The 14,168-nt window shown below is 39.7% G+C and overlaps 1 protein-coding gene across 1 annotated transcript in view; it reads right to left on the minus strand.

Annotated features, from left to right (window-relative positions):
• The window catches only part of TNNI3K (TNNI3 interacting kinase), a 91,530-nt gene that overhangs the window by 43,101 nt on the left and 34,261 nt on the right, over window positions 1-14,168 (minus strand). Inside the window, exons 14-17 of the mRNA XM_049808191.1 lie at window positions 13,515-13,607; window positions 13,375-13,432; window positions 13,065-13,259; window positions 12,608-12,712 (exon numbers count right to left, since the gene is read on the minus strand). Coding sequence (XP_049664148.1) covers window positions 12,608-12,712; window positions 13,065-13,259; window positions 13,375-13,432; window positions 13,515-13,607 — 451 coding nt within the window. The remainder of the gene's footprint in view (window positions 1-12,607; window positions 12,713-13,064; window positions 13,260-13,374; window positions 13,433-13,514; window positions 13,608-14,168) is intronic.

Below are 14,168 nucleotides of genomic sequence, written 5' to 3' on the forward strand. Positions count from 1 at the left end.
GAGGTCCCTCCCAACTTAACTGTTCCATGATTTTATTAACTGTAGCTTTCCAGTAGCCTCTCTTTAATTGCTCAGCATGCAAGCAGCTCTTTATGCAACGAACTACATAGGGATTTGCTAAGGAAATTCATTAATTCCCCAAGCACTGAGTAAACACCTATATGCATATTTATACACATATGGGCTTTTGCTTCTGTGAATCTATAAATGCCTTTTGAATGCACTTATATCCTGCTTCTCTTCTTCTTCATACTATATTAAGTATACAAAATGATGTGTCTTTTTACTACAATGCTGACACATTTGACAGCACATAGTTATCAGAACTGAAGTGCTCCCTCCCCATATACAAATGAATTTTAGCTACTCATGGTCAGAACTAGCTATAGACAGACCCTTCTTTTTACACCAGTGTAACAAATATGAGCACTTTTGCAGAAGGTAGCTAACCAATGACAAAGAACCAGCGTCTCTCTTGGTTCTGCAGGCTGGAAATGCCAGGCCAGTGATTTCAGAGGTCTTTCTCAGAACAGAGAGGACACATCCAGTGTAACAGAATCTTGGTGCAGTCTGTGCACTACTACTTGAGATATTCCATAACCACAGTTTTCTTATGCACCATAAAGAAAGACAGTTGCATTCTTAGGATTGCAGTATTTTCACATTGCCATCCACCTGAATTACAGGACTTTCACTTGGGAAAACTCCTGGTGTGACTCATGTTCACAAGGTTTGACAGAGTTGTTTATAATTTGGAAAGCTGAACACAAACATGTAACATGTAATTGAGGTTACTAAGGAGTTAGGAACGTAAGCCATACTCACATCACTATGTCACTTCAAATTGGAATTAGGGTTTACAGTGGCTGAAAACTAAGGTGAGCACCTACACTGGACAAAAAAAGCAAAGCTTGTCTAAAGAGAGAGCACACAGTGGTTTTGGAAGGTGTAGATGCCAGTTGATAGATGTTGGTAGATCTAGGGCACTTGAAACTTTTAAAGTGAAGGTAAGCTATGAAAAGATTGATAGGTTATCTGTTCCTCAAAGCCTTGAATACATAGTGGTGTTCCAGCCGAAATGTATGCACTAGTCAACCAAAGTTACAGCCCAAATTATGCATACCAGAGTCTAAAATGGCTGGTTCTAAAAGCAGAGGACTGAGTTTGTTGACTCACACAATTTCTCACAGTCCTAAGCTGAGCGTTGACTAAAACTATTCTTTTTGGTTTTATTATCTGCAGAGCAGGATGAACAAGAGACTAAGCACAGTGTTTGAAAAATACCCCCCATATGAGAAAAATTATCTGCTTTCATTCCTGGCTGTGTAGAAACAGACTATTTTGAATCTAAGTTTGTTTTCCAGTCTTCAGAATTATTTCAGGTTCATGTCTTGCTCAACATGACACACTCAACTGAAGGTTTTTTAGAAAAGAAGCTGAACTGTAAGGTATGAGGGTTTGGGAAACCATAGTTTGAGGTCAGTAAATTTTAAAAAAAAGGGTAATAGTTTCAAGTAAGGATAGCTACTAGTTAGACTAAAAGGTGATCTGATTCACTTCACTCTATTTACAGCTTCTGAGATCCTTTATTCTTAACCTTGCAGTGGATCATTGCAACATCCGTGCAAAATTATAAATGGTTGTATCCTGCAATGGACATTGATTCCAGGGGATATTACTCTATACAAACTTCTGATGTGAGCCATAGTACTTATTGATTTCATCAGTGTCCAAATTACTTTTCTTGTAATATTGACTTTTTTCTGCAAAAGCATATACATAAGCAGAACATTCACATTAAAGAGTCTGGCTTTCAAAACACTTAAAAACCTTTCTGTGCTGCCCTTCCAAACCCTGAGCAGTGTTTCTGAATCACATGTTACCAGACTCTGTGTAGCAGAGAAAGCAGGCTAAATAAATCATGAGCCAGTACCTGTCCTTTGACTCATGGACAGGAGTCCCACCGAGCTCCCTGCAAACTGAGGTTTTCAACGCCTCTCCTAACTGTGGTGTTTATTCAGGTGTAGAAATACAGATTTAAGAGTTTAACACAACACATCCTGACTTAAAACCCTTGCTATGGTTCCCTGCTCTCTCTTCTCTTTATAGAAATATAAAACCCAGAAGACTGGTGCACCATAAACATAAATGTAATTTCTCAAAATGCTGAGATAAGGCTTGAGCTGAGTGATGATTTCTCAGATGCATTCAGGACTGGAGACAGAGGATGTGACTGAATTGGGGACACCCTGGCAGGGTAGCTCAAGAGGGCCCATGGAGGAAAGCCCTAGGTGAGTCAGTCTGCTCCTGAGCGGCACCTCTCCGGGCAGATGCAGACAGATGTTGTTTTCCCTTTGGGAGACAGTCCGGTGCTGGGGCTGTGCATGCATCGGTACAATGCTGTGTTCAACATGCTCTGCCCTGTCAGCAAACTGCTCAGCTCAGAAGCAGCGCCATGGGCATTTGTCATTTCCAGCAACCTCAACGCAGAGACAGAGAAGTCATGCCTGTCTACACCTGCGGGGAGGCATGTCTGATGCACTTCCAAAGCAGCTCTTCGCTTTCCTACCATCCATAACAGTCATATTTTCCTCTGGTCAGGACACTGTCTCTTGACCTTCCCTCTCTTCCTTTCCCTCCTGCTTGCTCCCCTGTCTGATCCTGGGATCATACACTAGCCAGAAAGAGAGAGGCTGCTTCTTCTTCATGTGGCTGTAGGGAATGGGATTGCTCTGCTTTATCCCTTTCTACTTTTCTGACTGCTTCACTGGTTTTTATTCCAGGTGGACGTGTGGCTGTGACCAAATCTGGAAGGCAGCATTTTAATGGGTGGTTAGATACCCCTTTTCATGTAGGGAGACACAGCAAAAGGAAGAGGAGCCTGTGGCTGACATGGAGTTGCAGGTACTTTATGGTTGGTTTTTTGTGTGTTTGGTTTTAAGAAGGAATGCCCCAAAGAAAGCCTCCTAATGTGAAGGATGCCCCAGCTGGGACTTCCATTCACACTGTCCTCAAGCTGAGGTGCTCTCTCAAATCTCGATGTGATGCAAGGCAGCATCTTCCCTCCAGGGCCCCCAGCCAGGTGTAGGTGATCCCCGGGGAAAACCGGTGGCACCAGGAACAGCAGAGAACAGAAGCCTGGTGCTGCCCTATCAGTGCTATGGAGCAGGGACCTAAAGTCAAAGGTACATACAAGGGATGCTTTCCTCAGCTGTGCCTTCCCCTGCTCCGAAACCCGGCACCCCCAACCTTCTCTTCGTTGGGTGGGGAGACACAGGGCTGTCTCACATACTGGGGAGAAGACACTAGTGAGGTCAGATCAGGCTGCTTGGCCAGAGGGTTCCCCAAGAGTGGCAGGGTGCAAGGCATAAAGGTGGGTCTTACAAAGGACCTGAAGACAGTCTGAGAACTGATTTCCTCAGATGACAGAGGCTGAAGCACAGAGGTTTTGGTGGGACATATGCCTTTCCAAATTTGTGATTTTAAAACAACCACTACAAAGGCAGAGGCAGGCAGTACTCTATCAGTCACCACTAAAAGAAGTAAATGTACACTCAGTGAAGAGGGAGCATGGTTATAATTCAGGATGTACAGGAGAGCTAACATTTATTTCTGGGTTCTCTAAAAGGGCTTGGCAAAATCTAGTTATTGTGACAGAACAGTAACAATGGATCAAAATTCATTATTATGCTAGAAGGATGTCTGGAGATGTAAGCTTTTCTTTCAAACTTTGAAAAAGCTTTATGGATCTCAGTTTCCTGGGAGAGACTTTGTAGAAAGTACATAAAATGGAAGGCAAACTTGTGAAGAACAGATACCAGAAATTAACAAAACTGAAGCTTTGATTATTTTTCTTTGTTTGTTTCTATGTTTGATCAAGATGAAGCACAGCCAGCAGCCAAGTGAAAAAGGAACTCGGTCTGTGTGTTCTAAACAAAACATAACATTTACCCCAATTTGGAAAGATCAACTCAAATATGTCAAGAATTTGTGAAGTCAGTAACACTGAGGTAGTGATGCAGTGCTGAGCAGCACAAATTAGGATTACTTAGAAGGTATCTGTGATGCTCTAATTAGCAGAGAAGGATCTACATGCCTGAGAAGAGTTAAAATATCTTTAAATGTGGGGGTCAGGAGAAAGAGCCACAGAGCAGAGCTGCTGCTGCTAGTACACTTTTGCACACAGGCTGCCCTGAGCAGGATCAGCTCTGCACAGCAGTCCCTCGTATCCTGCACAGTGCTACTGCACTAGTCTTTTATCCTAGCAGATCCACAACTTAGGAATCATCTGTCTTTTCCAGGTAGCTCAGAAATAGGCTGAAGTGTGGTGAGTATCACTTTTTCTAGGAGAAAAAGAAAATCCTGAGGTTTTACACACTAATTCATTTTGTTTTCAAACCACTGTGATACTATCACAGAATACAAATACGTATTGCTGCAGGGACAAGATGCCTGCCATAGATGTTAGCAACCAGGAAAGCTAAAAAGAGCTGGAATAACATCTCCCCACTTCAGCGCTTAACTAGGTCTAGCTGGATATCTAGCTGAAACAGCAAGACACTGTTCAATTACTGTCACACTTGCTAGAGAAAAGAGGAGGTTCTGTACCTGGTACAGAAACTTGATGAGAGAGGAAACATTTAAAAATAACTGGAAAAGTGAGCTATTGGCACAGTAACAATCTTTTACAGCTCTATAAATGTTGGATAGAATCAAGCTTAGGGACAATGACAAAATACTTGCTGTTTAAATCTTTGCTAGTGAAAAACATGTACTATATCCAAGATGCAGTACAAGAATATAGATCATGATCATGCAGGCAAAATATCTTTTGCTCATTGCAAAATGTCATTTAGCAGGAAAAGTGCGTATAGAATCTATTGAAAACTGATTTACTGATTCAAGGAAGCTATTGCAATTGATTTAATTTTCAGCAAAGAACACATGAGGAAGCAGAGGAACACCAGTTGCATGCAACAAATAAAAAGCAAGGCTTTTAGAAATTAGCATCACAAACAGATTTTCAAACAACCTGGGAATGTGGGGAAATTCACAAAATGCTTTAGCTAGGTCAAAAGCTTCCTGTAACTCTGAAGATCAAGGTTTTCATACACCAGTCACTATGCCTTCATGGCACAGTGCTTTTGAAGGGCTGAGGAAATTACAATGTAAAAGAGTATGAATGTGGACACAACAATGCTTACATGATATTGATCAAAATGTTGACTGATCCAAGTAAATTCAGGAGATTGAAAAGTATATGAAAACAAGAAATGAAAAAGTTGGCAATGGCTTACATGATGAAGGGAAAATGAAAGTAATAGATGGTCTCAACAAAAAAGCGTAACTTGCCCATATTAGAGTTGTAGATCTGAGCAAGAACAGTCAAGTGAGGAACAAATTTCACTGGATAAGTTTTTAGGACAGAAAAAATTTAAGCTCTCCCAACCAGGACTCCCACAAATCACTGCCTTCAAGATTTCTAGCTTCACCTAAACCCAAACCTTGGGATGATAAATTTAATCATAAAAGTGTAGTGGTGTCATACAATGTAGCCATGACTCTTTTAGTTCATATTTAATCTGATTTTAGCTCCCATATATACTTCCCATCAAAATATTTCAGTGATTTGAGTATGACATGCAGAATTGTTTTGAGATTCCTACTAGACGTCAAATGAAAATATTAATCAAACACAAGGCTAAACTAGAGAGACTCTTGAAGGCTATGACCTGGGTCGAATGTAGGCACACGAATCACACGAAACTACAGACTTTTCTGTGGTCTTGGTTCAAATTTGACCTTTGTCAGTAGGGACAAAAATTATCACCATTTCTCAATGTGAATAAAATGTATTGAGCCCTCACTTCAACTTCAATCTACTCAAGGATTGTATAGACCTTGAATAAACCCAACTTGATGATACACATAGTCAAGACCTGGGCTGACAGTTTTTATGGAGAAGCTGAGAAATCAATAAACAGACCCTTTCTATGCATGGCACGCGTAAGTCTTTCTGAAAAAACAATGCCGAAATGCCCATCTTGGTCCTGAGAGTATGGACATATCTGAAAGCAGGAGGTAATCTCTGGAAGGGTTTTGTCAGTCTGTTACCACCAGTGAACACTACAGTTACTAATTTTTCTTTTCTAAAGTAAAAAATATAACCCACAGAAATAAGGCTTGGAAGGTACAGCTCAAAAACACTATTATTGCCTCAATGGCACTTGGAAATTTGAAAACCACAGATGAGAAAGGAACTATTAAGCCTCTGTTTTGAGAAATACAGCAAGATAAATCTGATCTGATCTGACAGAAGGTTAATAATGAGTTCAGCAGAATCAGAAATTAATTGTCTTCTGTTAAGGCCACACAGTTTGAAATGGTGAGACCAAGCATCATTCTCTTCATGAAACCATGGAACGAAGAAAACGCGAAAAGAATCAGAAGTGTGTAATCAACCTGGCTTTTACAAAAGCAAGTAGTTCTGCGGGCCTGCCAGATGCAAGGGCTTCTCCCTCTCAGGGCAAGAGACAGGCAAAGCACATTCAGTGCATGTCCCTCTCCCAGATAACAGGGCTATGAAAGGATCCTTCTACCTTTAACACACTGTGGGTTTAATGAAAGGCAACTGCTATTTTAAGATTTCATAAGGGATTTTATAACAAAGAGGAGTTGCAGACACCATCCCCATTACCACCAGGCTTCCATCCTTTCTTTCATCTTTCTCACTAAGGCATCTCTCAGAAACTTTTACAGAGAGTTAAAGCCATCAAATGAAGGTTAGTTGCTCAAAGGCTTGGTCCAACCATGTTCAGCTGTTACAGCTTAAATTAAATTGATACTAAAATGGTCTCTTTTTTATTAAAGTGCTATAATCATTGTGGCTACAATCCCTCACCATGGTGTAAGTAGTAATAAGCTGATACATGTCACTATTGCTGATAGCTGTCAGAACTTCTTTTTCCAGAACTGGAAAAAGCAAAATAAAACTCCCAATTATTCTCAAAATGGAAGGATAACCCCTTTTCCAGGGTAGATACATGAAAGATTCATTTTCTTCTCTGTTCTGTCAAGCCATATTGCAGATTTATTTAATGCGTTATGTGCATTGCATTAGATTTCAGAACTCACAGAGTTACAAGCTATTTGAAGATTTAAGGTAAAAAATTTGAGGCTCCTGTGAAGCCACTGGCAAAACTTAACACAGAATTTCACTCTTGGTCTTTCTCTTAAGTTGCCATAAAGATTTTCATCTAGTAATTGTGCCTGTGGGCTGACTGGGACTCACACTGAAAATGCGACTTCTGTTCTCACACTAAAAAGTTTCAGAAGTTAAGCTACTCTCAGCACCACACATCAACTGCACTGATGTCCTTATAGCAAATTGTCTTTTGACCCTCACAAATATGATCTGGTAAAAGTTCTGTGAGGCAATGATACGATTTTTGGCTCTCTAGTGAGATACTGTTTTGGGTTTTCTTTTGTGGAAAACATTATTTTAAACCCTTCAGTGCAGAACTATTTTTCTAACAGCCAGCAGTGACAAGGCATAAAGCTGAACCATAAGGTCTGGATCTTTGCTGTCCTAAATCGTTACACAGGCTACAGCATTCAGACACAGGGCTCTTGGCTTGAACCATGACTGAGGCAAGAACTATAGCGTCAGAAGAAAGCATCTCCCTCTGAGCTCCATGTTTTGGTGGCCTGAAAAGAGCCTGTGAAGGGATGCAGGTATATGAAGGAGACTCAGTGAGAAAGTAGGGGACGTGTGAAGTCAGAGCCAGTGGAGTGAGGAGAAGGGAACCTCGACTGCAAGGAGGAGGACAAGAGGTGGTGGACATGGATGGTATAAAATGGAGAAATGAGGCAAGTACAATCCTGGAAAAAGACATTCTTCTAGCCTGTCTTCTTTGTAGGTCAATATACAGGTTGCTTTCTGCACAGCAAATCCTAGCCAATCCACCTTATACTTTAAAAAATGGACCCTCACTAGGGTCTGGCCTAAACAGGTTTTTTCCTTAACATTTCCAAAAGCCTCTAGGACTGGTGGAGTCATGTCACTCTTACCAACAGCGATTTATTTTTTTTGAGAAAGAAAGTTTAGTGTAGCAAACACCTGTCCAATGCCAAGCTTTTCCTCACAATTTAATATACTAAAAGTTTTAAATATCAATAACTTCTCTTTGCTCTTAATCTAGACCTTGCCATACAAGATGGGTTAAGATCAATTTGCCAGAAGAGTAAAGGTAACTAGTTAGAAACTGTTAGCAATCCTGGCTTGGGCCAAAATTGAAGAACTGCATGTCTATCTCGGTACTCAGGACTAACAAGGGGTGAAGAAGAGATGACAGTTAAAGGTAGAAAGCCGTTTGTTCAAAGCAGTGCACAGCTATGCTGTGTGAGAGGAAAGCCCAACCATCTCCAGTTTGAATGATGTGCCTTTTGCATTAAAGGACTAGCAGAACTAAGAATCGTGTTTTGTGTTTAGCAAAAGAATCATTTTCATCTAAAACCTCACAATTCAATACAGTTAAGGTATTTCACCACCCTTCACTGAAATACACACATCACGAGACTATTGTCATAGCTAGACCAGCAAGAACAGATTTTTCTCTGCATGTACTGAGGACTCAGTGCTTCCACTCAGGTATCACCAAAGAAACAGAATGAGTGCACAGTCCCGTGCTATATTTTAGCTCTTAGAAGTGATCCAGTCAGAGACGCTTTTATCTGTAACAAGTGGCCAAGAAACCGAAGAAAGAGTCAGATGAACTCAGTGATTATGGGAAAATATTTAAAGTAAAAAAGACAAAACAAAGGAAAGGAGATGAAGTAATGAAAGAACGCAACAAAGGGTTATTTGAAAGTACAGTGCTACGCTGAAAATAAACTGAGAATTCTCAGATGGAAAATTAAAAAAACCCAAACAAACAGATTAAACAAGTATTTGTATCCATCCTTGCAGGACAGTGGAAGAAAGTGTTTGCCCGTGTGGGAAATTCAGTCAACAAAGACAGAAACCAATGAATTAAGTGTTCAGGATTTCATCATTTCAGTTATTAAAAAATTAGAGAGTCTTTCATAACAAAAAGATGTCAGGACCGAGCACGCTCTGCACTGAGGAAAACTTAGCTGACATTACCAAACCTGACTTAATTCAGGACATACCCCTGAAGACTAGAAAACAGCAGTATGAGGCACCAGCAACACACCAGGAAATTAGAGACCTGCCAGCTCGCTGCCAATCCTGGGGGGAGCACTCGAAGCTGTAAGGGGATCAAGAGGTGCAACATCTGCTGCAGTGAAGCACTGCCTGGTCAGGAGCAGCCAACAGCTGCAGGAGGGACTCCTGTCCCCCCTATCCCCGGGGACCCCTGCAGCCACTGCTGCTGGGCCAGGCGAGGTGCTGCAGAGCAGAGAGCACGGGGCCTTTCGGGGAGCGCTTGATGACCGCTTGGCTCTGTGGGCAAAGGTGCAAGGTGAGACATCACCACCCACCCGACCACGGGATTCCCATGGGATCGGCACTGCACAGACTGCTGGTGCTGCAGACAGGCTTCACGCACAAACGCAGTCAAGAATACACAGTTTGTGCTGTGCATTCTAAGATTTCCCTGAATTCCTCCCAAATCGCTCAGAGCTGGTCACTGAAAAGCTTTGCAGTCACATCACTTCATAATGAATTGTAATTAGTTCAAAATGTTAGAAGACAATTTAAGTTGCACTTCAGAGTTTGACTGTCCTAATGTCTCCTGCTAATTAATGGAACTGTTTGAAGAAGTCTTTTTTATGACTATTTCATTTTGCCTTGACACAGAACATTTTATGGAGCTTAATGTTATGGAATAAAAAGTGGGGAACAGGCATTTCTTGTCAACAAAATTATACTTGTTCATATGAAGATGAAACTTGCAATTTTTCATTTTTATTTTTTGAGATTTATTTGATAAGTAGAATTATATTTTAAAAACTTGGAATTTGAATTAGAATTAAAAAAATAAAAATAGGAAAAATAGAAAAAATGTCAAAATGAAGCATTTCAAAGGCCTCTGAAATGTGGGTTCAGGCTTTCTTAGGCTAAAAGAATTTTGGTAAGTGGCATGGTTTTTGAAAGTATTTAGTCAATCCAGAATGCATTTAAAATACTCTTCAACAGACAAATTTTATGTAGCTCTGCTACAGTAAAATTGCAGAATGTGGCTTATATTAATATACTTAGATTAAGCCTTTATATAGTCAATATACATGGATGAATATAACACATCAGCAGTATCCTTCTAAACATCATACATTTACCATACCCATACAGAAACACCATATCTGCACATTTAAATAAAGTAATGGGGCATCTAATTGGCAATGGTTAACAGTAGCCGTTTTTATGTGCTTGTAGCAGTTTTAACATGAGCAGATGGATGCATTCATACATCAGAATAGAGAAATAAAGCAAAGTGTGCTAAAATTTGTGGTCAGAGAATGAAGCAGAATTTGTGCCAATATTGCTAACCTAGGGCACGTAAATCCCAGAAGACTGGCTTGAAGTGATATGGTTTGTAGACTGCATTCTTCAAACTAAAATAAAGAAATGTGCAGTTTCTTTTGCATTAGTGATCTGATTTTCATCTTCAGTCTGCAAGGACATTTTTTCTTTCTTAACCACAAAGAGTTATTCTTTCAATTAAAAAATGACTTCAAGAGCAGGTACTCATTTTTGAAAGCACCCTTCTGAACCCAAACTTCTTGGGCACTGAGAGAGAATTCAAGACATTATCATTATATACATGCCTGCCTCTCAAATTTGTCACTATAGGCCACTGCCAGAGGCAGGACACCAAGTTCAGTGGGTTTCAGTCTGCACTCCTGTGACTGGTCTTACATATACACACACAGTCTCCTTGTTATGCTTCAATTCCCAAGAAACCTCCTGCTTATAAAGGACAAATACTACATTTGGAGTCCCTCCCTTCATAGGTGTCCTTTGTAGAGCTGTCCGTGTAAGTACACTTCGAGCAAGAAAACAGAACCTTTTCTGTGTGCAAGCCATGCTGTTCTCCAGGAGATGCCAACAACAATGTCCAGAAAATTGCTGCTGCCTCCTATTTTTTCAAATTTCATGCTGGAACCCTGAAGTGGGCATAGTTTCACAATCAGTCTACCTCTTTCCTCAGCAAAGAGAAAAAAACAGCTCCTTTTCCAAAAGAATGAGTGTCTTTCACAAGGAATCTTTCACTGCAGCTATCAGTGCCACTAGGAAATGAAAACTTAGAGCACGATGCAGGAAAATGTTATTTGTTGTATCACCACAACTGTATAGGACCAGTGACTTGAGGTATAAACAAAATTAACATTTCTGTAATTTGTTTCTAAAAAAAAGTAGTTAAGCTAGTGGAAAATTAAGAGGTGTATGTCTGACACTGAAGAAAACTGATTTTGTAACTCACTTCATCCTACTTTTTCAAAATGTTTTCTGTAGAAGCTTTCTTGTCACAGTGCTCGTACATATGCAGGAGCTGTTTCCAAGCAAGCTACTGTGGCTAAAAAGTGCAACAGCTATTCAGCACCAACTTTCTTCGCCTGGTTGATCTCCTTTAAATACAACTATAGGTAATTTTGGTTAGTCCACTTCCAAAGCAGAAGTTTGTGCAGAATGGCTAGTCTGAGTGATTTCTGATCTAGACATGACACAATAAAATTCTGCTCAGTAGAGAAGATGTTTCCTGCTTCTAACAAAGGCTGAACATTAGTGGGCCAGATGCAAGAAAATACTGGGTTTTAGCAGTTGCATCCTTCAATGACAATTACAGTTAAGCAAATGGTGACTCGTAGCAGTTTGTATAAAACCTCCGAGTTTTTTTCAATTCAGTTTCATTTCCAGAGGGAAATCTGGATACATAACTCATGTAGACTCTCTCCTACTTCTTTGCCAGTGGTACTGTCAGCTGTCTCCTAGGCTGAGATTTACCTAGCATACCTCTGTGAGTGTCAGCAGTTGGCATTTAGTCTAAACTAGATGGCCACTCCCCTCCTGGTAACAAGCACAGGCTCATCCAATGTTCCTCCCTTTCCAAGACAGCCACCTAAAACAAACGGGAGGGATTGCCTTCTGGAAGCCTTCTTGCATTCCTGCATCGACTTTAGGGGGACTAGTGACTAGTTTAAATTAGGCACTTAATTCTCAGATGGGGAAAAGTAGGTGAAATGAATTAATTAATGTTTTGGATTAAAAACAATTATACTGGGAAACACACTAGATAGCATAAACTGTAAAAAGACTATCCTACAGGACTAATGTATGTAAATAGGGTATAAATATTTTGTAAAGTTCAGGTAAGATATCTGTCAGTGAAATGATTAAGCATGAAGCTGACTGCTGTCTGTTAAGTCATTCAAGTAAAATGTATTAACGCCTTCAGCGAATGTGAAAGCGTCATGCCACAATTCCCCAGTCCAACTGATGCAAGCAGACCTTCCTCCAAGCTCCGTCAGTGCTAATGAGATACTGCACAGTTACAAGTGTCTGCAAGTACAGGTGAGACTGCAGACCATCACTGTTGCTTTGAGACTTCACATTCCCTGAATTTTTCGGATAAAGAAATAAACTTACCTGTTCAAATCACGATGTATGATTGGTTGTGTGAGATTGTGGAGGTACTCCATGCCTTTGGCAACATCTACAGCAATGATTAATTTAGACTGCAGATCAAGAGTTCTGTATTTTGAAAAAAAAAAAAAAATTACTCAAAGTTAATAAACAGACAAAAGTTATCTGTAGATTATTCTTATCTGTAAATCATGGAAACTTTAAAATTGTTTTAAATACAAAAAACGTTATATACTTTATGTAATGTAAATGTATATAATGTAAAATAGTGATAATAACAATTTTGTGATTACTTATTAATTTCCCTTGTACACCCAATAATCTGAATCAAAGCTAAAATTTTTCTGGTGTGTTCCTTTCTCTATTGTTTTGTACTTAAAGAATAACATTTACATCAACATAGATTTACTAGTCTTCCAAATTCTGTACCACAAGTCCAAACAGATAACAGGTGGAATACCTCTTCTGTTCATGAAGCAGGGAGAAGAGCGATCCTCCAGAAATATACTGAGTGACTATAGCAAACTGACTTGGGTCATCTAAGCAAGCTCCCACAAACTGGATGACACACGGATGATTCAATCGGCAGAGAATGGAAACTTCACGGCAGAACATGTCCACATCAGATTTGGAGCAGTAGGTATTGGCGCGATAGCTTAGAATTTACATGAGAGAAAACAGTAAGGCAAAAATATAATAAAATATAGTTTTTTTTAATACTTCGAACTAGGTCATTAAACAAACAAGATGGAAAAGTCTGATAAACTTACCGCTTGATTGCAACAATTTTATTTCTGCATCGTCCCTTATATACTTTTCCAAAAGACCCTAAAATGGTTTAAAATAAATAAGCACAAAGATATTTATGAATATCAGACATTTAAAACAGATGCATTCTTATTTCTGGTACCTGAGCCGATAATCTCATGGAACTCTATTTCAGAGAGCTGAAGATGGAAATGTGATGGCAAACCAGCACGGAGGAGAAGAACATCTGCCTTTTCTGCAAAAGAAAACACTTATCCTATTTGTAAATTGTGGGGTCATGGGGAAGGACATAATATAAGCATTTAACTTCACAAAACTGTTGCACAGTAAAAGCTGATTTTCCTCCTGTATATTGGTTGACTGGTAATCCTATTCCCTTTTCTTTCAGTAACCACCATAAACCCCAATAACAGTCAAATACTTGCAATGCTACAGTTGCCTTGGGCTTTCTTGGCTTTAAAATATTATCAGTATTGAACACTGTCCCATAAACATATTCTGCCTGTATCATGTGATAGTTGTGTAAAATTCTTTATACGGAGAATTAGTTCCTTTTTTTTCTGTATAGCTAGTACTCATTACCAATGCAGGGGATGTTATTCCAGATCTGACCTACTCTTCAGTGACATGTGGAATCTAAATTTTGCAACATAATTTAGTTAGCAAACATCTCTACCTTGTTGATCTTTTTGGTTTATTACTACAAAGTTTATCAGAATATTTCTAAATGGAACATTTCAATGCTGCTATGTAAAGGATGCAAGGATTTGATTATATCCAGAGTGAATATTTGAAG

The sequence above is a fragment of the Accipiter gentilis genome, chromosome 8, assembly GCF_929443795.1.
Source record: "Accipiter gentilis chromosome 8, bAccGen1.1, whole genome shotgun sequence".
Taxonomy (NCBI): Eukaryota; Metazoa; Chordata; class Aves; order Accipitriformes; family Accipitridae; genus Astur; species Astur gentilis.